At 49.5% G+C, this 26,400-nt stretch overlaps 1 protein-coding gene across 2 annotated transcripts in view; it reads left to right on the top strand.

Moving 5' to 3' along the window:
• Positions 1–25,624, top strand: part of LOC146813792 (cap-specific mRNA (nucleoside-2'-O-)-methyltransferase 1-like) — a 946,504-nt gene extending 920,880 nt beyond the window's left edge. For both annotated transcript variants that reach the window (XM_085610255.1, XM_085610254.1), the window contains one exon: positions 24,855–25,624. In XM_085610255.1, coding sequence (XP_085466381.1) covers positions 24,855–24,993 — 139 coding nt within the window. In that variant the 3' untranslated portion in view covers positions 24,994–25,624. The remainder of the gene's footprint in view (positions 1–24,854) is intronic.
• Positions 25,625–26,400: the final 776 nt, after the last annotated feature.

The following is a 26,400-nucleotide window of genomic DNA, read 5'->3' as shown; positions in this document are numbered from 1 at the left end:
ACACTCCCTTTCATTAGAGCTTTTCTGAACACTGTGCAGTTTCGGCTTATCATCCCTAGCGGAGAGTCTAGGATGTCCAGTTTGATACCAATGTTTCAGCCTCTATCCTGGATTTTGGTGAGACTGCCTCTGAGGCTTTTGGGTCTCATGGCCTCCTGCATCCTGCTGGTGATACATGCACACTGGCATATGCATACTCTGCAGTGGGGCCTAAAGGCCCAGTGGGTAGAGCACCAGGACAATCTCTACAACATACTCCAGATCTTGGAGGGAACTGCAAAAGACCTGCAGTGGTGGCTAACGAACCACGATTGGGTCAGTGGCAGACCCCTCTCCCTTCCCCTGCCAGAGTTGACTGTAGTGACAGATGCGTCACTTCTGGTTTGGGCGGCCATCTGGGAGAGGTGGAGATCATAGAACTCTGGGCGGAGTTCAAGCTTCACATAAACCTGTGGGAGTTTCAGGTGATCCGCTTGGCATTAAAAACTTTTATTCCTGCGATCAAGGAAAGGCTAGTGCAGGTAGCCATGTAGTACTGCAACAAACAGGGCGGGTAGGGTTGTGGACCCTGGGTCAAGAGGCTCTACAGCTCTGGACACGGCTGGTATGTGAGAGAATCTCCCTGGTGGTTCAACAGCTTGTGGGCTCTCTGAACACCAGGTAGGACGAACTCACCTGAAGATGCCTCGCGGATCACAAATGGCGTCTCCACCAGGAGGTGGTGCAAGGTCTTTTTCAGCAGTGGGGAGAGCCTTGCTTAGAACTGTTCGCCACGTCAAAGAACGCACAATATTGCAGTTCTGTGTACTGGAGTTTCCAAGGTGAATTTCGCTGGGAGATGCTTTTTGTCCCGAGCATTTCGAGTGAAGTTCTTGCATCATGTATGCCTTCATGCCAATAACACTCCTGCCCAGAGTTCTCAAGAACATCAGGAACAACCGGGCCAAAGTCATTCTTGTGGCTCCAGATTAGACACGGAGAGTCTGGTATCCCGAGCTGCTGAGCATGACCATTGGTCCTCCGATCAAGTTGCCCCGTTGGGAGGGTCTTCTGTTGCAACAAAAGGACAGGGTTCTGCGCCCGAACCTGCGCACCCTCCATCTCCATGCGTGGAGATTGATCTGCAAAAGTTGACAGCTTTCAACCTTCTTCCACAAGACTCTGAGGTTATTCTGGCAGCCAGGTGGCACTCCACCAGGATAATATACACCTGCTGTTATGAAAACTTTGTATCAAGGTGTGCCTTTCACAACGTTAAACCCCTGTCTGCACCTCTCTCAAAAGTGTTATTGTTTGCACTGTCTTTGGCCCAGCAGGGCTCTGATTTGGACACACTTAAAGGTTACCTGTCTGCCATCTAGGTGTTTTTGCAGTTGCCAAACCAACCTTCACTTTTTAAGTCACCTCTTTGGCTAGATTCCTGAAGGTCTGCAACATAAGTTCCCACCTAATCCTTTTATCATGCTTAAGTGGGACCTCAACCTGGTCCTGATGTTTTTCATGTATGCACCAATTTGAAAGAAACACGTTAGTTATAGATTCCTTACCTTAGAATTACCCCCAGGCGTTAGACTGGATCCGGAAAGTATTTTCGTCAGCAGTACCTCTGCATGTCAGAAGGTGGCATTGGTCGGCTTCGCGTCTGTCGCCGGTGGCGTGGTCGCCGGGATGACGTTGCGGCAGCTACTTAGACGCCGCCCTCGCTCACTGATGTCAGTTCTTTCTTCTTCCGCACCAGCCAGCACAGATCTGGGAAGAGCGGTACCTCAGTCAATTTTTGACTAACTTTTCCTCAACTTTTGTCGACTTCTCGTTTCGTGTCTCAGGTGCACGAGGGACGCCCGGTTTCAAGGCCTGCGGTTCCTGTCACCGACTGATGTCGGTAACGGATCCGCAACGCATGTGCCTGTTTTGCGTGGCGCGCAACCACGACCCCAAGTCGTGCTCCGACTGTCGGTCGATGGCGCCGACGGCTTTGCGGAAGCGGTCCCGAAAGCTGCTTGAATGCCGGCAGTCTGCTCCATGCTGTTAGAGGTTCCGGTCGAGAGGGAGTTCGGGGGATGGGTCGCAGAGCCATCACCATTCCGGTTCGAAATCATCAAAGTCTTCGCACTCTGGGTCGGGTAAGTCGAAGCATAGGAAGAAGTCGAAGAAGCATTGTCGCTCTTCGACTTCTTCTCGTTGGTCAGCCGATCCGATGAGGCACGCAGGTGGTGCCTCTCCCACGGCTCTGCACATGTCCGAAGGGTCGACTCCAAGTTTCCCTCCTGTTCCGGGACCTGGAGCGACCCCCGCCCAGCTTCGTATGTTGTACGAGGCGATGCATGCCCTCTTTGGCTGGACTGACCCCGCCGGCGCGCCCTTCGGGCCCCGCGGACTCAGTTGGGATGGCCTAGGTCTTCGCAGCCAGCCCCCCCTTTGGATCCAGGGTTGGATCCGAATCCAACCCTGCCTCCACCAGCGCCGCACCTCATGTCACTACTACCGCATTCGGCTCCCCCGGCCGGCGTCGACCCCGGCCTCCATCCCAACGTGGGCACGGAGCTGGACCGGCGTCATCCAAAGCCGGATCCGGCACCAGGTGGGGTTTTTATGCCCCTGTTCACTCCTGGGGTCCCTTTTCAACAACAATCATACCCAGATAATAATGAGGAGGACTGGCAGGGGTCAGGTGACCCTTTAACTGACCAGATAGACACTGAGCAGGAATGGAGAGAGGAACTGGGGGTTGCCAGTGGTCTTGACACCTCTTGACCTTGGCATGTTGTCTCCTCCTACCGTGGCTATGGAGGAGGGAGCGTCAGATGCAGTGGTGTTGCGTAGGGCGGCCGAGGCTCTCAACCTCGAGCTTCTTACGGTGGCGGTCAGGATTAACCTCCTGAAAGAGGTGCTTCAACCGGCTGCGAGCTCTTCGGAGCCCTTGCTGCCGTTTAATGAGGCCCTCACAGACGTCCTTTTGGGCATGTGGTCCAGGCCCAACACGGGGGCTCCCGTGGACAGGATGATTGCTTCTACCTCCAAGAGCGCCTTCCCTATGCTCCTCCGGAAAGGGAATCCAAGAAGCTGGAGCACCTTGGCAAGAAGATGTTCTATTCCGTCCGCTTAGGAGTGTGGTCCGTAAACACCGCATATCTCTTGGGCGGTTATTCGCACTCAGTGTGGAATACGGTGGCGCAAATGCTGCCTCAGTGTCCGGAGGAGGCACGGGCAGTGCTCTCCCAGGCTGTTGCCGCCGGGAGGGATGCAGCAAAATTTACAATCAGTTGTAGGTTGGACACCACCGACTCTCTGGGCAGGACCATTTCAACGTCAGTAGCGCTTCGTCGCTACGCCTGGATGAGGTCCACTGATTTTTTAGGGGATGTCCAGAACACCTTGATGGACATGCCCTTTGATGGCTGTTGCCGTTTTGTCGACAAAGCAGACAACGCCCTAGAGCGCTTCAAGGACTTGCGGGTTACGGCCAACTCCTTGGGCATCCACTCGGCCGGCTTCGTCGCTACACCTGGATGAGGTCCACTGATTTTTCTGGGGATGTCCAGAACACCTTGATGGACATGCCCTTTGATGGCCGTTGCCTTTTTTGTCGACAAAGCAGACAACGCCCTAGAATGCTTCAAGGACTTGCGGGTTACGGCCAACTCCTTGGGCATCCGCCCGTCCGGCGCAGTCTGCTTTTCGCCCCTTTCGTGGCTGCAGAAGGGGTGCCCCGCTACGTCCCACCCAGAGCCACAGGCCGCAGCAAGTTACCCAACCTTCGCGCAGCCGGGTATGTGGAAACAACCGGTGTGGTTCTGGGGGCCAGCGGGCGGGCCTGTTCACCAACACCCCCCCCACCCCCTCCTTTCCTCCCGCAGAAGCCTCCAAACCCTCCTAGTCCGACCTTTCAGGTCCATCAAACGCCATTGGTGGGAGGATTCGCCATCACCTCCCCAACTGGCGCACCATCACGTCGGACAGGTGGGTTTTGCAAATAGTCCGAAGGGGCTACTCCCTCCCCTTCGAGACTACCCCTCCAGCCATACCACCGCATGTCAGAGGATCATCTGGCCCTTCTCCAGAATGAAGTTTCGGCTCTCCTGGCCAAGGGAGCCATCGAGTGCATTCCTGTCCCACAAGTAGGTTGTGGTTGTTACTCTCACTACTTTCTGGTTCCCAAGAAGGACAAGGGCCTGCATCCTGTCTTGGACCTCATGGACGTCAATCAAGGAGAAGTTCAAGATGTTGACGCTTTCTCAGGTCTTGCCTGCCTTCGACCGGCAAGACTGGATGGTAGCGTTGGACTTGCAGGACGCTTATTTTCACATCCCCGTCCTGCCGGCCCATCTGCGTTACCTACGGTTCACGGTAAGCCACAAGCACTTTCAGTTTACCGTGCTCCCCTTTGGCCTTACCAGTGCCCCTCAGGTGTTCACAAAAGTGATGGCGATGGTCACAGCTCATCTGCGCAAATCAGGGGTTCCAGTCTTCCCCTATGTCGATGACTGGCTGTTAAAGGCAGGCTCGCCCCAGGCAGACGCCTCCCACCTCCAGACTACGCCTGACCTGCATTTGTTGGGGTTATCTATGTGCCGAAGTCACACCTGATTCCCTCTCAGAAGCTCCTCTTCATCGGAGCGGTTCTGGACATGACGCCGTTTCGGGTCTATCCTCCCGAACAGCGAGTCCGGGATATTCGGGCTATGATTCTGATCTTTCAGCCTCTACCCTGGGTTTCGGTCAGAATGACCCTGAGGCTGCTGGGCCTCATGGCCTCCTGCATCCTGCTGGTCGATCATGCCAGGTGGCATATGCAGGCTCTGCAGTGGGACCTGAGGTTCCAGTGGGCGAAACATCAGGGGATCTGTCCGATTGGGTCCAGATCTCAGAGGGCACTGTTCAACAACAGCAGTGGTAGCTCACAAACCAGGATTGGGTCAGTGGCAGATCCCTCTCCCTTCCCCAGCTAGACCACACTGTGGTGACGGATGCATCCCTTCTGGGATGGGGCGGCCACTTGGGAGAGGCGGAGATCAGAGGCCTCTGGTCTCCAGCGGAGTCCGTGCTTCACATCAACCTTCTGATGCTCCGGGCCATTCGTCTTGCACTGAATGCATTCCTTCCTCTGTCCGGGGAAGAGTAGTGCTGGTGTTCACGGACAACACCACCGCCATGTGGTACTGCAACAAACAGGGCAGGGTGGGGTCGTGAACCCTATGTTAGGAGGCCCTCCGCCTCTGGACATGGCTGGAACATCAGGGCATTTCCTTGGTGGTTCAACACCGGGCAGGTTCTCTGAACGCCAGGACGGACAAACTCAGCCACAGGTCCATGATGGATCACGAATGGTGTCTTGACTCGGAGGTGGTGCAAGGTCTCTTTCAAAGGCGGGTAGAGCCTTGGTTAGATGTTTTCGCCACTGAAGAGAACGTGCAATGTCAGCAATTCAGCGCATTGGAATTTCCAAGGCCGCACTCGCTCGCAGACACTTTTTGTCATGAGTGGAGTTGCAGTCTGTTGTATGCCTTTCCGCCTATACCACTTCTGCCTAGAGTGCTGAAGAAGATCAGACGCGAACGAGCCCAAGTCATTCTTGTGGCCTCGATTGGGCACGAAGAGTCTGGTATCCCGAGCTGTTCAACATAGCCATTGATCCTCCAATCAGAGTGCCTCTTCGGGAGGATCTTCTGTTGCAGCAGCAGGGGATGGTCCTCCACCCAAACCTGTCCAGTCTCCACCTCCTTACGTGGAGATTGAGCGGCGGCAGTTGACGTCTTTCAACTTGCCTCCCAAAGTCTGTGACGTGATCTTGGCAGTCAGGCGTCCCTCCACGAAGATGTTATACACCTGCAGGTGGAACACATTTGTGGCCTGGTGCACAGCAAAGGCTGTGGATCCTTCTTCTGCCCCTCTTTCTGAAGTACTCTTGTTTCTGCTCTGTTTAGCCCAGCAGGGCTCTGCTCTGGGCACTATCAAGAGCTATCTTTCAGCCATCCTTGCCTTCCTTCGGTTGCCAGATCAGCCTTCTCTTTTTAAGTCCCTGGTATTTAACCGTTTCCTGAAAGGCTTAGCGCATCTTTTTCCTCCAATCACCTTTGTTTTGCCTCAGTGGGACTTGAATCTTGTGCTAACCTATTAAATATGTGCTCCTTTTGAGCCGCTGCATAACTGTCCTTTACGTCTTTTGAGTGAGCTCCAGGCTCTTTCTTCTAAACCTTCTTTCCTGTCTCTTCATCCAGACTAGGTGGTTCTCCAGACCCATCCATCCTTCCTTCCTAAGGTGGTCACCGTCTTTCACATCGGGTAGACCATTACTTTGCCCACCTTCTTTCCGCCTCTGTATCCTTCAAAGGAGGAAGAGAGGCTCCACCGTCTGGACCCAAAACGTGCGCGCTCCTATCCGGATCGCACAAAACAGTTCCGGGTGGATGATCAACTTTTTGTTGGTTACGTGGGTGCAAAGAAGGGTCGGGCCGTACACAAACGCACCATTTCTCTATGGGTCATGTTGTGTATTTAGGCTTGTTACTCTCTGGCTAAAAAGTAGCCTCCAGTCGGGCTACGCTCTCACTCCACCAGGGCGACGGCAGCCACTACTGCCTTGGGAAGGGGGTGCCTCTGAATGACATCTGTCAGGCAGCCACATGGGCATCGCTGCACACGTTCACCAAACACTACTGCCTGGAAAGCCAAGTCCAAAGAGACTGCTTCTTTGGCCGTTCTGTTCTCCAGGATTTTCTGGTGTGATCTTGGTTCGTAGACCTACCACCAGGGTTGGTATTGCTGGGGTATCTATTCTAAAGTAAGGAATCTTTAGCTAACCTGTTTCTTTCAGATGCACAAGTTACTTACTTTCAGTAACGATATATCTGTAAGAAACATTAGTTAGTTATAGATTCCTTACCGCCCCACCCATCCTCCCCATTCTGTGAACTGATTTCTAGGGTTAAGGACATTCTTTCAGGGCCCTAGTTTTGTGCACTAATGGTCAGTGTCTTGAATGGCTCTGCGTTTCTGGCGCGGAAAGTTGAGTACAGAACTGAGGTCAGCGCGCAAGGGCGGCGTCTAAGTAGCTACCGCGCCGTCATCCCGGCGACCATGACGAAGGCAGAGCCGACCGACACCACCTTCCGACACACAGAGGTGCTGCTGATGAAAAAACGTTCCGGATCCAGTCTGACGCCTCGGGGTAATTCTAAGGTAAGGAATCTTTAACTAACTAATGTTTCTTTCAGATATATCGTTACCGACGGTAAGTAACTTGTGCTTCGAGCATCTACACAATTGCCCTCTTAGGCTGCTGATCATCAAAACTGCCTTTTTAGTGGCCATACTATGGGCCAGGATGGTCAGCGAACTACAAGCGCTGTCGGCGCACCCTCCTTATACAACCTTTTGCCCAAACAAACTGGTCCTCTGAATGCGTGGTTCTTTTCCGCCAAAAGTTGTCCCTCTTTTCCATTCAGGCCAGAACATCATCCTGCCTATCTTCTTTGTTCACCCTGTTAGAAATGAGGGTCTCTAGTTGGCCATGGCTAGCGCCAATGTCCAAATAGGGACCCTTCTTCCTAAGTCAGGGCAAGTGGGCTACCCCCTTTGATAACCCCTGCTCAACCATCTGGTAATGTAGCACTAGCAGTTAGGCCTATCTCAGAGGCAGTGTGTGAAGCGTTTATGACCACGAACAATGAGGCAGTAATTACACCACAAAAGGACACAACTCAGGTAGATATTAAAAAATAATATCTTTATCTAACAGTTTAACTCAAAGACTCTCGAAGCGTTTCAACAACTATAATTCACGTCAACCCGTAGGGACTAAAAGAGACAATAACGTATTCATCCCAAGCGGGACACGGGCTAAGTTCAGGGCCGGGGCCTATGTGACCCGTTGCGCACCAGGTACCTGTCGTTGGAATGGACTACAGCACGCAGCTTCTGGAAGAAGCGGAGATGGTGACAGGCGAACTCCCAGCGACCACAGGTCTTGGAGGCTGAGGTCCGCAGCGTGCAATCGCAGTGGTTCAGGCACTCAGGGGCAGGCGGGCGCTCAGTGGCAGCAGCGCGCGGCTGCAGCAGCCCGGGCTGGTGGTGGCGATGACTCTCGTCATGCATCTCCGTAGTGGGCTCACAGAGGCAGCAGCTCTCTCTTAGCTGCAGCGGCCCACTGGACAAATCACGATGATGCACAGCAGCAAAGGGTGTGGGTACTCAGCGGCTAGGGCTCTCTCTTGGCTGCGGCAGCCCACGAGACAAATCACAATGGTGCACAGTAGCAAAGGGTGTGGGCACTCAGCGGCTATGGCTCTCTCTTGGCTGCAGCGGCCCACGGGACAAATCACGATGGTGCACAGTAGCAAAGGGTGTGGGCACTCAGCGGCTACGGCTCTCTCTTGGCTGCGTCGGCCCACGGGACAAATCACGATGGTGCAAAGGACACGGGCACTCAGCGGCAGCAGCTCGGCGGCCCACGGGACAAATCACGATGGTGCCTAGTAGCAAAGGGTGCGGCCACTCAGCGGCAGCAGCTCTCTCTTGGCTGCGGCGGCCCACGGAACAGATCACGATGGTGCACAGTAGCAAAGGGTGTGGGCACTCAGCGGCAGCAGCTCTCTCTTAGCTGCAGCGGCCCACGGGACAATTTAGGGTCTCGACAAGGTGGGCACCGCGGTGGACGCTTTGCGGCCACAGCGCTCTCTCGACTGCAGCGGTCCATGCAGATTCAGCGGAAGGTCCGAAGGTACCGATTCAGGTGGGCTCTCAGCGGCGACAGCTCTCTTAGCTGCAGCGGCCCACACAGATTCAGCGAAAGGTTGGAAGATACAGATTTAGGCGGGCTCTCAGCGGCGGCAGCTCTCCTTTAGCTGCAGCGGCCCACACAGGTTTAGCAAGAAGATTCAAAGGTTCAGAGTCAGGCGGGCACTCGGCGGCGGCAGCTCTCCCTTAGCTGCAGCGGCCCGCACAGGTTCAGCCTAAGTTTAGAAAGTCTCAATTCCGATTCAGGCAGGCTCTCAGCGGCGGCAGCTCTCTATTAGCTGCAGCGACCCGCACAGGTTTAGAAAAAGTTCAGAAGCGCCCAGTCCGCGGTCCTCACAGTAGAACTAGAGGCTCCGGATTACTCGAGTGAGACCTCACCTGCAAGCAGAACTCCATGCACAGGAATTCCGACAGCGGACGGGGTGAAGTCTAATGTCCCTGAGACTTCTGCAGGAGGCGCTCTCGATTTAGGCCCTCGGGTAGTTTCTTCGGCAAGCTTGATGAAAGTTGAAAAGTCCTTTCCTCTGTTCACTCGTACAGATTTTTGTCTTGACATCCAGAAGGAACACACTTGGCCAAAGTTCCAGCGCAGCATTTTATACCTAAAAAAGTCTTTGTTCTTTAAGGTTGCAAATCACTGACTCAGGTCAGAACCAGTTCGGTGGGGTCGGGGAGCATTTGGTTTACGAGGCGACATCCTGCCCTTTCAGAATGAGGGGGTCTGCTATCAGACACCCAGTGGGAGGTGGAGCCATCATTCACCTTGCCAGGCACGGCCATGCTCGGATCAAAGAGTCACCCCTAACCATGCTCCGAATACCGATCTCTCTCTCCAGCCAGGTCTGACCCAGCTGGCCCTGCTGCTCCAAAACCAGACGGTCAATACACATACACGCAACAGCCTACAGTAAATCTTTGGCAAGAAACTACCACGTTTTCAGGAAAGATATTTCAACACATGCAATATATAAACGGTCCTTACTAAAAGGTGCTCCTCAATGTCCTGAGCATATACATATCAAACTTGAGGGTCCTATCAGGTTCCTGGGGCCCGATAGGATGATAGAAAGCAATCTTTAACCGGCCCATCCTGGCCTATGAGAATGGATCGTTTCACAGTAGCGACAGTGAAATGGAAGGTAACTCACTATTGAAACAGGCTACACCGATGTAGGTATTATAGTTATCCTTATTCATACAGTCATTTATATACAGGGAGCATTTGCGCTGTGGCACTGAGTAGCAGTGGCACGGCGCACAGAACATCTAAATCCAGCCACTATAAAAGATAGGGAGAGTAGAGAGGAAGGGAGACCCACGCCAATGATGCCAGGTTTAACACATCCCATCCCTCAAAAGAAGAGGAGAGACTACACGCCTCGACCTTAAAAAGAACATTGTTGGTGTACCTTGACCGCACAAGAGAGTTTCAGGTGGATGATCAACATTTCGTGGGTTATATGGGAGAAAAGAAAGGGAAAGGGGTACAGAAAAGTACCACTTCACAATGGATTGTCCTGTGCATTAAGATCTTCTACGCATTGGCCAAGAAACAGCACCCTGAATGCGTGCGGGCTCACTCTACCAGAGCCAAAGCTGTGACCACTGCGTTAGCTGGATATCTGTCAGGCAGTGATGTGGGCTTCCTTGCACACTTTCAGAAAACATTACTGCTTGTACAGTCAGGTCTGTCATGATGGGCACTTTGCCCGCTCGGTCCTACAGGATTTCTTGATTTAATCTGATTTGCAGGCCCACATCCGGGGAGGTATTGCTTGGGAATATGTGGCTGGAAGTCTATCAATTAAACAAGTTACTTCTGTAACGCCTTATCTGGTAGAGACTGTATCTAGCTGAAGTTTTCTTACTGACCCTCCCATAGTCCCTGCTCTGCGAGCCTGTTCAGATATTGGGGCACCCTTTTCAGGGCCTTCATTTTTTCCCACACCAGTGGTCAATTCTCGTCGCAGTTCTGTGTTCTTGGCGTGAAAAGTCATGAAAGCAACTGACGTCAGTGCACAATGGTGGCCCCTGATGGGTACCGGATAGTTACTTCTGGCACAGACAACACTCTAACTATTTCCAGGCTTAGGTGTTGGGATACTTTAAAGTAGGTCATTGAAGTTCAAAATGAGTTAGATTTTTTCTTGTGCTGTTTGTAGCTTTCACATGACTGGGGAGACTGGCCTTCAATAGTAAGGATCAAGAAGGTGATTTCTAAAACTGTGTTTGTAACCCTACTGTTGGGGGTGCTCCTTATATTAAACAATGACTTGATTTCTCCACTCAATAGATTAGGACTTAGATCAGTCCTTCAGCTGTTTCAGTGCCAATGGACCATAAGTTGTATTAGTATAGACCTTATAGTAAATCTGATTCTTAAACTAAAAAGACAAAATTTCAAAAATACGTTCTTCCCTGGACTTTAGGGAGCAATGGACTTCTCAATGGGAGAGTGTTGGTAAATATGGACTTTAAAAAACGTAAAACTACTTCCAGACTAAATAGTGTTTCTTTTAGCCTCTCCTCAACATAGACAGTCTTGTCCTTCTGCCAGTTGGGACAATCCCTCATTAAAAGAAGCAACTATTGGCAGAAAAATATCTAGAAAGGGTTTGGCAAATTGGCTATGCCCCCTGAGGCTATAACTGAGCTATAGATGGCCCCAAATTTATACAAAAATTGTGGTAGAATCTGCTATGGCTAGTTTCTTTGCAAATAGGATCTAATACATCTGAAGAGACATTTTCAGTTGTACCCTTGCTATCTTCTTCATGGTCTAGCCAGACCTTTGAGCATATACAGAAGAGATATGTGAGAATCTGGCAGCTCTGCCTAATAGTGTTTGTTGTCCGACTGGAGTGACAGACTCTGATGCAGTCTCCAGTTTGCCTTCTGAGGTTCGGAAGCCCATGCTCTCTTATTTCAAACAGTTAACTCCTGAGAAGTGTATGGATCTAGCTAATTCTGTCACATCACCATCACCTCTGTACCCTATTCCTGCAAAGGTTTAGAAAGCTCTCTGTATAGCTAAACCTATTTTGGACATCTGTAAAAAGTCCATCGCACTGGCATGGGTGCCAGTTGGTGAAAAAAAGTCCTGGTTGTTTCACTGCTGTAGAAGGCCAGTGCTGACTCTGCCGCCTTGAGCAACTTGCATCCCAGATCACTTATGCCAGTTGCTATAAAAATCTTGGCAATGTCTTCAATAGGCAAGTCTCTTGGTTTGTGTAGCAGCACAACATATTCACTCAGGTGCAGTCAGGCCCTGGTATCTGTAGGAAGGTGGAATCTGACTACATGGATGCCCCCACTTTTTGCCTGGTGTTGTGATGGTTTTTGACTAGTCTGGCTGGGATCCTGCTATCCAGGACCCCAGCCTATCTGCTTACTCCCTTAACCGACATGGTGTGCATATTAGGTGCACTAGTGATTGGATACTGTGGTGCTTTATGAGTCCCTAGTAAATGGTACCTTAGGTACCAAGGGCATAGGTACTTCACAGGCCTACCAGGGGCTGAAGCCTGTCTTATGCCACCCCTGGGAAGCAGACTCAATCTGACACCCCAGGCCTGCTACTGCAGCCTGGGTGAGGTGGTGCTAGCACTCCTCACTGAGATATAGGTTCACTATATCTCTCCCTGCACACACATGTAAACCTGGCAGGGTGCTTGGTTTCCATGTGAGGGGGTGCCTCTGCCTGAGCAGGGCCCCTCTGCAGCTCTCGGAGTCCATTCTCTGGGGCTGTTTGTGAATGCGGACAAACCATATACTCTTAAGTGCATTATAACCTCGTGGTTAATGCTAACTTTGGAATGGCTGCATCAAAACACGTCGTGTTTGGTGTCAAACGCTTTGGAATCATACCCCCACACCAGTAACTGGTGTGGGAGTATGATCCCACCCTTCTAGAGGGATAGACATGTACCTACTGTGGAAACGCGGTAGAATCCGGAAGAGCCCTGGCATCACAAAATGGATGCCACCAGTCACAGACACTGGGCTGCCCTCCTGCTGATGACCGAAACGCAGTGGAGGCGGTCCAACAATAGGTATCCTGTCACAGGGAGGTGTAACCACCTCCCAGACAGGGTTTAGTGTATTGGGGCTGGGTGGGTGCACTCCTAGAGTGCTTTGAAGTCCTGCACTGGGGGATCAGTAGGCTCCTCTGTGCATACACCAGTTCAAACCGGCTCAGGGGCTACCTGCCCCTGCTCTGGCGCGAAACTGGACAAAGGGAAGTGGGTGTGGGCACCCACTCCCCTGACCCTCCGACAGGTAGTCATAGAGCTAGTCCCTCCCTTCCTTTCAGTATAAGTTAGGGAACCCTTGCCATTACAAACTAGATATCCCTGGACGACGCTCTGAAGAAGAATCCTGGACCTTCGACGTTCCACTACCTCTGGAAGACGGGAGAATCTCCCTTGGAGTCAAGGAGTGACTCCCCTGCTTGGCAGGCACCAAATCTTGCAATCAACGGTCGCAAACTCCACCACTCCCGCCGGAGCCCAAAGTCCCTGCAGCCCAGGAAGAGGATTTCCTGACTTCTCCAAGGCCATTGTGAGTCCCCAGCGACACTGAGGCAAGTGGACCTCACGAGTGACGAGGAACCGCAATCCCTGGGTACCGTGAACTATTATCGGGTGCAACCCCTTCACTACGTTCTATGAATCTGTGCATTGGACCACGTGTGGTTCAAGCCTCCAGCAGGAATCCCTCCGAAGATCAGAGGCCTACCCCATCCCGAGTGACCGTGGGCCCCTGTGTGAATCCTCCCAAGGCGTTTTCGCGATCCCTTGCTGGTTGGCTTGTGGGTCCTCAGAAGACTTTTCCACAGTTCCAAAGGGCTCCCCTGGTTGCTCCAGGCCTGCCCTGACTTACCCTCGCTGGGTGAGTCCCTCAGACCTTGCTGGTCCGCACCGCTGACTTTTTATCCTTTCCACGAGGCTTGCTGTTGCCAAGGATTGTTGGCTCCAATCTGGTCACCGACACCACAGTAAGCTGCAGACTTCATGGGACATGCTGAATCCAGCTCCTGGTCGTCGTCGACGCCTCCTGGAGCTCGTGGCTGAAGAGTCAAGACACCCGTGAATCACCTGAAATCACCCGAGGACTGTGGGCATCCATCTTCCTTGCCCCGGGTCACTGCCAAGTGACTTTGAACACTGTCCCCTCTGCTTTCAGGTCTTCCTTCTTCTGAATCCAGCCTTGGATTCCACCGGACAATTCTCTTGTCTTCACAAGCAGCAAGTCTTCGTTGGCTCCCATTGAAAACGATGCCGCGACCCGACACCAAAAGACACCTATGCACCCGGCTTCCCTGGGTGAGGTAACTCCAGCACTACGGTGCTCCTGTGGGTGTTGGCTCTAGAACTACTCACCCTGTAAGTGACTTGCTTGTAGACTCCCGAAGTATCCTAAAACTATTAATTTCCAATCGTGACTTGCTTCATTGAAGTCAATAGGGATTTGCGGCTGTGTTCTCACACTGCATGCGTCTCCCATGGATCCTTTACTTACCTGCCTTGGGTAGTTTCGTGAGGCCCCAGCACTTCTGAAGGCCCTATGCCTTGGCCCCTTGCAAGTCGTTATCTCGAAGTCTCTTTTTAGGTCTCGCCTGAGACAGCGCTTTAGCGCTGCTCTGGCGAGACTTATAGTAAGCGAGTTTTGGAAGTGCAAACAGTGGCTTTTCAGGCCTCCAAGTACAGTGCATGTGCCCCGGGCGCGCGCACCATTTGGCGGCCTGAAAAGCCACTGTTTGCACTTCCAAAACTACTTTCACTTTCGCCTGCCACACGGCCGCGCTTTGAAGTGTGATCGCGATTGCGATCACTTACATTTCGCGGGCGCTTTGATGTTTTTAGTGAGCCACGCGGCCACTGAGGACATCAAAGCGCCCGTGAACACCATTTGCCACCCCCTTCCTGCTTGTTTAAACTGGCTTGCTCTGTTGTCCTGCTACGGTTATATATATTTTTTTAATAAGATGTTAGCTGTCACTGTGTATAGACTACCTGCACTAACAGCAAAGCAGCGACATTGTAAGCTGGTGTTACGCATCTGACCACACCCAGCAGAACAACTGCACGGTCCCCATTTTGCAGATCAAGCGGATGGAGAATTGTTTTCATTTTTCTTTTTACACCTCCCTCCTCATCTTTTAGTGCTCTTTTTGTAGCCTGCTAAACAGAAGATCAATCCGGCCGGAGCCAAGCCCCGCCTGCCTAAACCTCTCCCACTTTCAGAGACAGCAGCGCAGGGGCTTTGGTGCGTGTGCGCTCGTGTGTTACTTCAGGGAAAAACTGAAGTGGCCGCCATATGCTTAGGATTTTTTAAACATTTCCCTCAAGTTCTTAACTGTAGGGAGTCTGGACATACACCTCAATGGGAAGTTCTCATTTGCTAAACAAGGGGTTGCCTCCTCTAGGTAAAACATTTTGCACTGTTCTATTTTATCCCGATTTCTTGCTTTCAGCGAGCTCGTGGGCGGCAGCGTTGATATCTGTGTATACATAAAGGCTTGTTCTGCTCCCCTCCCATCCCCCTCCCTTGGCCGCCTGCTTGCTTTGTGTGTGCTCTCTTGTTGGCTCCTAGTATGTCTCTCCCTGTCTCTTTCTCAATTTTTTCTCCCGTCCTGCCTCTATCTTTCTTAGTCTCTGTCTTTCTTTTGCTTTCCCTCTTTCTATGCCTCTCTGGTCTCCCTTTCTCTCCTCGTCTTTCTCTAGCCATCTGTCATTCTGACGCTCTCTCCTTGTCTCTCCGCCTGCCTTTCTCTGCCACTTCCTGTCTGTCTTATTTTTCCCTCTCTCTGTATCTTTGTGTATCCTTGTCTCTGACTTTCTATTTTCTCCCTATCTTTGACTTTTGTCCTGCTCTGCCTGTCTCTCATTATCTCTCTCTCTGTCCTTATCTGGAATTCCTAATTTCTGTCCCTGATTTTCTTTCTTTCTACATCTCCCTCTCCCTCCCCCTCCTGTTTATTTCTCCCTCTTCCAGGCACCGAGCTATGGGTGTTCTTAATGTCCTGGACAAACTACAAATGTTTGGTGCTAAGTGTTATTTTTGTGGTGCATGGATAATGAACAAGCATTTGCAATGCAATAGGTCTCGCATTTGCGAGAGTTGGAGCTATCAGCATTGAAAATGACAATGCCTTTTATTATTTTGTTTTGAAAACCTGCAAGTGGTGCATAAACACGCACTTTGTACCTATAATTCTTAATTACGAGAAGCAAGGCTGTCAGTAAAAGAGACTGCCAGCTTTGCTTCTCAAAAGCAAGGACTATAAGTACAAAGTGCTTGTTTACGCACAGCCTGCAGGTTTTCAAATGCATAAATAAAAGGCATTGGTATTTACATTGCCAATACCTCACCCTCCACACGTGTCTCCTCACCCTCCGTGTCTCTCCTCACCCTCCGTGTCTCTCCTCACCCTCCGTGTCTCTCCTCACCCTCCGTGTCTCTTCTCACCCTCCGTGTCTCTCCTCACCCTCCGTGTCTCTCCTCACCCTCCGTGTCTCTCCTCACCCTCCACGTCTCTCCTCACCCTCCACGTGTCTCTCCTCACCCTCCACACGTGTCTCTCCTCACCCTCCACACGTGTCTCTCCTCACCCTCCACATGTGTCTCTCCTCACCCTCCACACGTGTCTCTCCTCACCCTCCACACATGTCTCTCCTCACCCTCCACACGTGTCTCCTCACCCTCCGCCTCACCCTCCACGTGTCTCCTCCTCACCCTCCACATGTGTGTCCTCCTCACCCTCCACAGGTGTCTCCTCCTCACGCTCCACAGGTGTCTCTCCTCACCCTCCACACGTCTCTCCTCACCCCCCACACGTGTCTCTCCTCACCCTCCACACGTCTCTCTCCTCACCCTCCACACGTCTCTCTCCTCACCCTCCACACGTCTCTCCTCACCCTTCACACGTCTCTCCTCACCCTCCACACGTGTCTCTCCTCACCCTCCACACGTGTCTCTCCTCACCCTTCACACATGTCTCTCCTCACCCTCCACACGTGTCTCTCCTCACCCTCCACACGTGTCTCCTCACCCTCCTCCTCACCCTCCACATGTGTCTCCTCCTCACCCTCCACATGTGTCTCCTCCTCACCCTCCACAGGTGTCTCCTCCTCACCCTCCACACGTGTCTCTCCTCACCCTCCACACGTGTCTCTCCTCACCCTCCACGTGTCTCTCCTCACCCTCCACGTCTCTCCTCACCCTCCACGTGTCTCTGCTGCATGCCACACACTGCTGCACGCCACACACTGCTGCACGCCTCACACTGCTGCACGCCACACACTGCTGTATGCCGCTGCACGCCACACACTGCTGCACGCCTCACACTGCTGCACGCCACACACTGCTGCACGCCACACACTGCTACACGAAACATTGCTGCACGCCACGCACTGCTGCACGGCACACACTGATGCAACCGGCACACTGTTGCACACTGCTGCATTACTCACTGCTGCATGCTGCACGACACTGCTGCATGCAGCACACTGCTGCACGCAGCACACTGCTGCATGCCGCTGCACGCCACAGTGCTGCATGCCTCACACTGCTGCACGCCGCACACTGCTGCACGCAGCACACTGCTGCACGCCGCACGTCACAGTGCTGCATGCCTCACACTGCTACACAAAACACTGCTGCACGCCGCACACTGCTGCACGCCGCACACTGCTGCACGCCTCACACTGCTGCACGCCGCACACTGCTGCATGCGGCACACTGCTGCACTCCACACACTGCTTTTATGCGAGTTTATGCTACTGACATTGTAAATGACAATGCCTTTTATTTGTTTTAAAACCAAAACATAAATAAAAGGCATTGTAATTTTACAATGCCAATAGCTCAAACTCTTATAAATGCGAGACCTATTGCATTGCAAATGCTTGTTTAGTATATGGTCTGGTACGCCCCTGGGGCCCCAGCCATATTTGTGCTTAACTTATTGTGAAATGTTGATTTGTGCATATGTTCCTGACTTCTACTTTCATAAAGAGATTAGCAGAGAGTTGTTAGTAATAAATACATATATATTTTATATATATACCTGTGTGGTGTCTTTTCATTTAGTGATTCAAGAGATTATAAGGTAAAACAAGCTGCTTTACATTCCTCAAAAGACTTAGCCTGAAGGCTGCTCTCCACAGCTACCATTAGGATAGCTTTCTTTAAAGGTTGTCTTAAACCTACTACCACAAGAGTCGAATTGTACTGGTGCAAGGTGTCCAATTTAACTAGTGAACAGCAATATACCAGACCAACTTCTCACAGTATCTATTTCGGATCACCGTCAGCTGTCAGCAAACAAGGGCCATTTGGCTGCACTTGTAGTGTTAGATCTGTCTGTCGTTTTCAATACGGTGTCCCATGATAGATTTTGTCTATGGTGGGCAGAGATAGGCAGCTGTGGCCCAGGGCTTACTTGGAGAGTAGATGTTTGGCTGTTCATTGACCCCCATTTCGTTCTGGGTTTAAGGAAGCACAGCAGGTCATTCCGTAGGGCTCCTCATTGAGCCCTACTCTTTAATATATGCATACGCCCTTTTGCCCAGCTGAAATGGTCATACAGGGTCAATTTTATAAACTATGCTGACAACACCCAAATACTAATATCTATTGATAGCACAGAGTCAAACCTCTATGCTCTCTTTCATTACTGTATGGTAACTGTGGCCTCCTGGCTGTCACATAACTCCATGAAATTCAATGCAGATAAGACAGAAGTGTGCTGGTTTGTTCTGGTGGCTGCCTATTCTCTACCATCTCTAAAATGTTTTGTCCAGACTCATTAGTCTTTGCCCTCTGGACGATGTGGTACGTAATAAAGATTTCCATCTGGAGAATAAGCTGTCCCTTACCAGCCAGGCCAACAATCTATCCACAGCTTGCTTCTTTCTCTTAGGAGTATTGCACAAAATCTTACCTTCCTTGTCTTCATCTGCACGACTGTTGGTAGTTAACACAACTACTATTAGGTGCTTGGACTATTGTTGTTTTTTATTCCTTGGCTCACTAGCAGGGCTCTTAAAACAGCTGCAACGCGTTCAGAATGCCATTGCTAGACTGACCTTACAGTGGTTGTGCTTAACATCTGCCTCTGCAGTAATCAATTCTCTACATTAGTTACAGCTGGTCAGAAGTGTTAGGTTCAGTTCCTTGTGCTGGGTCCAATGGGCCTTCTATGGAAAAGGCACCTAGTTATCTCCAACAGAAGTTTATTCACTACACTCCTGCCTGCAAGGATCTTTGGCATTTTTTGGATAACCATCTAGTTGTTGTACCTAAATAACAGGTGATACTTAGTGGCCTGCCTGACCAAGAGCGCTATCTTCTTCAGGGTTTCCCCTTCTGGTAATTAATACCAGATGCAATATTATCACCCACATGTATGCATTTGCACATGCATTCTTAAATCTTTCCTTTTTCACATGTAAAGTACTTTTCATATGGGAAAATGCCTTCCTCCAAACCTCTTTTCCCACTTACTTTATCTGCTTAAGTGTACAGATTGACTGTAAAGCATAGATATGCAGAGGTTTTGTGAATTGGGCTTTATTGAAGTAAAAACATTGTACTTGTAGAAAGCTAAGACTCTAGCTTGTTAACAGTAATGATTTTTTACGAAAGCCAGGTTACGCTTTTTCAAGAGTCTCCTGATGTAAAGAGGATTCGGTCATGCCTTGGATTTGGTTTTCAACCATTTTAAGGTCGAGCCTAGACAGCGCTTGCGCTGTCTGCAAGACATGTTGTATTGTATTCTCTGTGTATTAAAAAATGAACTGCTTTCTGTTGGCTGTGCCATTCAAAAATGTAGCCTTTGTATTGGTGTTGGGTTGTAAAAGTCCCTCCCTTCTCTCCTTCTGGCGATATCACTTAGTGAGTATTTAATTTGGCCATCACACTGTGTAGCATGTGATGGTCCCTGTTTACAGAGACGTGCATCTGTTTGCAATTATCCTTAGCGTAACTGCAGTCTGACTTCCATTCTGACCTAAAGAAGCTCTGAGGCTTTGTTTGTTTCAGCGTGCATCTGTTAGCAATTATCCTTATCTTAACTGCAGTTTCACTTCAATTCTGACCTAAAAAAGCATGTGCCTTTGTTTGAACGTGCATAATTCACAACATCCTAATGGTAACTGCAGTATGACTTTTATTCCATCTGTCAAACTTAAAAATGATATTAAACAAGCATTTACAATGCAATGGTCTCGGCAATATTATAGGTAGAGCTATTGGTATTGCTCATTATTTTTTTTATCATTTTTGTATCCCTAAATAAATGGCATTGTCATTTCTATTGGCATTAGCTTTTTGTTTGCATATGTGATACCTATTGCATTAGCAGAGAGAGAGTGAGGTAGTGAGATAGAGAGTGAGAGTGAGGTATTGAAATAGAGAGTGAGGTAGTGAGAGAGAGAGTGAGGTAGATAGAGAGTGAGGTAGATAGAGAGTGTGGTAGTGAGATAGAGTGAGGTAGTGAGGGAGAGGGATGTTGTGAGGTAGTGATATATAAGCAAAGAGTGATGTTGTGATGTAGTGAGATAGAGAGAGAGGTAGTGAAAGAGAGAGTGAAAGTGAGTTAGTGAGATAGAAAGAGTGAGGTAGTGAGATAGAGAGTGATTGAGGTAGTGAGTGAGAGAGTGAAGTTGTGAGGTTGCGAGCTAGAGAGTGAGGTAGTGATGTTTTGAGAGAGAAGTTGTGAGATAGGGAGGTAGTGAGATAGAGTGGAGTAGTGAGGTAGAGAGAGTTATGTAGTGAAAGAGAGTGAGGTAGTGAAACAGTGTGATGGCGAATTAGAATTTTCGAAAACATTATGAAATCTGAAATATAATGACGTGTGCCCACAAACTTTTTAAATTCGATTACGCTGACGGTGGCCTTCCGAATAGTAAATTGCTAGGATATTGGGGACTGCTTGGGTGCCAAGGACTGTTTCTGCTGTTTTTTGGGGCGGGGTGAGTATTGGGGCTATATTCACTAACTCGGATTTATGAAGGCAGTAAATACACCCGGCTGTGAATATTAACCATTGATGGGGTGGCAGGCTGAAATTCATGTTGTTGGGGTGTTATTTATATTTGCATAATGGCATGTTCACATTGTGCATGGTGTTACTGTGCTGCTTCCCATCCCCAGAAACGCACACACCTGCAGTGGCGTGATGCAGGGTCCTTGCCTAGTTCCAACCAAGGCTTCAGGAGTGGATGGGAGGGTGGCCTCACACAAGGGAGGCGCAGGCTCGCCTGGGAGAGGGGGGTTAATGCCCCGCCCGTGCCTTCAGTGCGATGCTGTGCTGACGGCGCGGGCTCTGAAGTCCATGGCGCTCCCAGCTGTAAAAGGGAGTCTGCAGGGGGGGCGCAGAGCTGAGGGCGCTCCTGGAGCAGAGAGCCAGTTCTGTAGTGGCCTTCCGTGGGGCTGTGGTGTGCCCCCATCCCTCGATCTGACCGGTTCCTTGTTTGTGCGAAGGCACCTTCGGGCCGTGTCCCTGCACTGCATGCGGTGTGAGTGCATCACATTTAAGTGGGAGGAATACAGAGAGGGAGAAACCACAGGGCACGAATTTCGAATAAGATGAAAAATGAAATGTACAATAAGCTTTGCAACACGAGGGCGCCTCTGAGTGCTATGTCCTGGAGAGACGGAGGCGCCTTTCATTTTCTAATCACGCCCAAGGAGCAGATGCCCCCACTTGAAAGAGTATTTTTGCTGGATAAAAGCCGACTAGACAATTACCCACTGCTGAAATGGTGGGTGAAAGAGATGAGTGAAAACTGAATGCCGATGTGCCTCCAGAGAGCGATGGAAGTGATTTGTGACGGTTACATCGTTGAGCTTGGCTTGGCTTTTTGACTGTAGTTGAACGCTCACTCGCCCGTTATGTGGCCATTTTTTAAACTACCACATGGGGGAGCTGCGGGAGCGCTAGAAAACTTCCTCGCACCTAACTTTCTGTCCGAACTTCTTCAAACGCATACAAAAAATCTACTGCGGTTTTACACAGCTCCTAAAAACCAAACACTTCAGCTTCGTGGCGTTACTCAAATATTAGAACCGGTGTCGCGACAAGACAAGTGCCTAACTAACAGCAGTGGGCCCCCGTCTAGCCGTACATCCCTTGCCGCATTCCTTTGCTTTCACCACACCGCAGCAGAAGCCAAGGGCCGAAGGCAGCAGCACATTTCTCAGAGTTAGAGCCCCTAGCAAGCATATCTGGGCAATAATGGGCATCAACACTGCTCAGGCACGCCTGCTTGTGACAACTTCTTATTAAACATGCCACTGTGCCTGGTGACCTGGCGAAGTACGTCGCTTGGCACTGAATGCGTTAAAAATGCAGATAGTCCCCATGGAGGAGGCAGCCTCGGCGTGTGGTTCTGGTTAGAACGTACTGTGAGCCATCACCGCGTATAAAGTGACAAACCAGGAGGCCCACAAGGAGGAGTCCTAAGAGTGGGCCACCTCTACACACCTCCAGGGCCGTGATGAGACCTCCGCCCTTTCCACTTCTCTGCTAATACAGCTCTTAGAAGCCCTGCGTACCAGGGTTGTGCAAGGCTGCGCTGCCATTTCGGTTGCCACGGGTGTTTGAAATAAATACCGACCATATGTGCTATCTCGGTTCGCTAACATAAATAGAGTGGAATGCAGTATATTGCATCCGCCACTGGAGTGCACACAGACACGTGTAGACGTCAACACAGTGTGCAGCAGCGCAGGACATGCCCCTGATGTGAGCCCTGCACAGCCAGACAACCTATGCATCACCCACCCTGACCTTTCACAGTACAACGCGCTCGATCGTCCGTTCTCACTCGTTTATGATTTTACTCATTCACCTTCCATTTCTAGCCACACTCGGAGAGGGAGTAACGAGCCGAACTGCTGCTGCTAGAATTTGTTTAAAGCGGCTGTCGCAAACCGGTGAAGAAAGAGAATGCTAATTACCCGGGCAGCCACCAATTGGTTGGTGTTGCTGCTGCTATTTGCGTCTAAGCTTACGTTTCCCCACGTAACTAGACGACGTGGCCTTAGGAAGAACTACCGTCTTACCCTTGACTATGGGTTCGAATCCTGCCTTGGTACTAAAATTTCCAATTGAAAGATATAATTTCCACGCTTTCAATCTCCCGATGCCCCCGCACACTCATTAATCCTTAATTCGTGCTTGTTGTATACAGTCGGTGCCAGTGCCTGCGATGCAATCCCCGAGTGAATATAACATAGTATTGCACGTATATTTCATCATTACGGCTACCAGCCTTGAAGCCTGAATTACCGGTGGGCTGGTGAAATAACGATGAGGTGGCAAACCTTGCTGCCATGCCCAGTTGGAAAAAACTGCGGCAGAGTGGGCAGCACCGGTTGGCAGCTCTGCAGTGCACTTGCAGTGCAGCAGGCATAGAGTGGCGGCGCAGGATCAGTTGATTGCTAAAAAATGGCGGATGGAAGCTCCGAAACTTTTTCGGATTCGAGGGCGTGTTCCTGCTGTTCGGAAAAGGGCGTGGCTAAAAAGTGGAAAGAACCGCAAAAAACACGCCCCCGAATCTGAAAAAGACGGAGCCTATTTGGAGGGACGGCTCTCTCCTCCAATGGCTGGCCTCCGTTTAGGAAGCCAGCCAATGGAGGAGAGGCAAAAAGAGAGGCGGGCTAAGGAGCCACTCTAGGAAACATTAAATCTCGACTTCCGGTTCTGCCTTCGGCAGACCGGTAGTCCTCGACCTAAAAACCACGGAGCATTTTTTTTTTACTAATATTAAACAGTGCGTGTTATTAATTAAATAATAAGGTAGAGCTTTTTAGTTTCCTTTTCTGTTGAAGTTGTTGGGGTTTGTTTTCCGTTTTGCCAGCGGACATGGGCAGAGATGCTGGAGTCATGTAAGGTATTGCTGGAAGTAAATCACAGTGCATATACACTTGTTTCGGCACCAGCTTTTTAGAGCTAATGATGGTGAGCACCGGCAGGATCCGGGCCAATTAAAGCTGGTGTTATTAAAAAATACGTTGTAGTATTTTTAGTTTCCTTTTCTGTTGATGTTGCCAGGGTTTGTTTTCTGTTTTGCCAGCGGACATGGGCAGAGATGCTGGAGTCATGTAAGGTGTGGCTGGAAGTAAATCGCAATGCATATGCACTTGTTTCGTCACCAGCTTTTTAGAGCTAACGATGGTGAGCACCGGCAGGACCCGGGCCAATTTAAGCTGGTTCTCTGGGGCTCATTAATACAACTATACCAAATAGTCAAATTTTAAAATGATATTAAAAAAACACAGAGCTTTTTATTTTAGTAAAATTAAGCATTGCGTATTATTAAAAAATACTGTAGATTTTTTTTTTTCTGTTCACGGGGTTTGTTTTCCGTTTTGCCAGTGAACATGGACAGAGATGCCGGAGTCATGTAAGGTGTGGCTGGAAGTAAATCGCAGTGCAAATGCAGTTGTTTCGCCAACAGCTTTTTAGCGCTAACAATAGTGAGCATCGGCAGGAACCGTCAAACTTAAAAATATTAAAAAACCACAGAGCATTTTATTTGCTAATATTAAGCATTGCGTTTTATTAAAAAATACAGTAGATCATTTATTTTTTCATTTTCTGTTGACGTGAGGCTTTGTTTTCCGTTTTGCTACCACTGCTCTTTAATACTTTCACTGCTCTTTAATACTTTTTATATACTAAACTCCAATATACGGCGAGACCTATTGGCACTGCCAATGCTTGTTGAGTTTGAGGTCCTAAGCCCCAATAGTTAACTTCGTCTGCATAGGTGCTATTTCTCTCATTCATTGTTCGCTTGTATCTCTTATAGTAGGGCATATAGCACCAGAGGAAAAAACATCACAACAACAAATGTAAATGTCATCCAAAGGATGTGGCGCTCTGGCAACTACTTCAGTTAGCGCCAGTTGTAGGATTGACGCCGTACAATAAATTGTAACTGTTTGACACCTGTTGCTTTGCAAACTGTTCGTAATGTGTCCAAAGTTGTGCCTGAAGCATTCATTTCCTGGATCCCATTACTCTGTGCTTTCTAAATGTTACTACTTCAACTCTGAAAGATTATATTTGTCGTTTTCACAAGCCTTTCTTTCTTGTATTTCAGCATTTGCTTTGGAGAGCGTCTCTTCTGGGAGTGGGGAGAAGGCGTCCGACTTCATGACTCTCAGAAGCAAGATCCAACTTCAGATAGACCCTCCAAGGACAGAGTCTTGGCTTTTATTCACGAACACCTAAATAACTGAGCCGAGGTCTGGTTGGGACCACACAAGGTCTTCTCCTCCAGCAAACAATGCTAGTCTTGGAGAAATGGGAAAGCATTGGTATCTTTTAGCAGTTCTGGGGAACTGACTCTTGACTTAAAAGACTCCAGTGAGAGCAGTGTGTAACGTATGCAAAATGGAAATCCAAAAATGGCCTCTGCAGCAGGTCGTGAGGGGAGTCCCATGTCGCATGGCTTCAGTAAAAAACACTTCCAGAGGATTCTCCGCTTGATGACCTTAAAATGGGTCTAGACTTCTGTGTGACCGTACTAAGATACATTTTTGATGATGCTTAACTTAGGTCGCTCTGTCAGTTTTTCTTTTAATTGTTCGTCTGTGATGAAGGTCATCCCCTTTTATACCCCCGTGTCCAAAAGAGGAGAGAAAAAGACATTACTTTGTGAATGGTGCTGATTAGAAAGAAGAGGCGAACATGATGCATTGTGGTTTGTTTGCCCACACATTTCAGCCCGGGTGAAGTTATGAGCTGAAGGCATTGTGAAACCTACAACACATTATCATACTTCCATAGGGGTACTTGCCAGAGGCACTAAAAAGCTTAGAGTGACTTGTGCACTCTCTTTAAATAAAAGATAAAAGCCCCTTATTTATGGATTTGAAATCAGGAACTTTTTTGCACTATAAATGTTTACTTATTGCGTACTTCATAAAGTGTAGTCTGCTTTTCATTGTAGACTTTTTTCTGCTAGTGGTTGTGCTTACAGAAGCAGTTCTGACTGCAAGACTTTGCAAAGCTATTTGCAAGTGGTGTTTGTATTTTTAATGTTGTGCCTTGCAAAACCCTGCACTTACTCCGGTGTTTATGCGTCATGCCTTTTTTTTTTGTTCAACTAAACCACCATGTTTTTTTTTTTTTTAACAAACAAGATCTTTATTGGTATCATCAGTCGTACAGCTCAACCCCTGCCTACATCCCTTCGGGCCGGCAGGGCCAAAGTAACAGTGCTAGGTGGCACGTAGGGGGGGCGGGGCAAAATACACAGCAAGCCGCCTACAACCCCATGTGGGGCCGGCCGCGTCAGATTGAAAGAGTTCCTGTATGAATACGTATATGTTTCTATAAGTGATTGTTTAAAAGACTAAGTATGTGTAAGTTTCTGTGGAAGTAAGTGTGGTGGTGTGTGTATAACTGTATATGTAAGTAAATGTATGTTTGATTCTTTATTAGCATGAGTGACTATGTGTGTGAGTAACTCTGTGGATGAGTGGCATTGTGTAACAGGATGTATAGGTGTATGAGTACATATGATGAGTGAGTACATGTATGAGTGACTGTATAGGACTGTTGGTGAATGAGTGGATGTGCATGTGGATCTTAGAATTACTGAAGAGGTTGTTGTAAGTGATATTGGTATGTCCATTGTTTTG

This window comes from Triturus cristatus, chromosome 6 (genome assembly GCF_964204655.1).
Source record: "Triturus cristatus chromosome 6, aTriCri1.1, whole genome shotgun sequence".
In the NCBI taxonomy this organism is placed as follows: domain Eukaryota; kingdom Metazoa; phylum Chordata; class Amphibia; order Caudata; family Salamandridae; genus Triturus; species Triturus cristatus.
The sequence above is the reverse complement of the archived record's forward strand: the minus strand, read 5'-3'. Positions and strand labels throughout refer to the sequence as shown.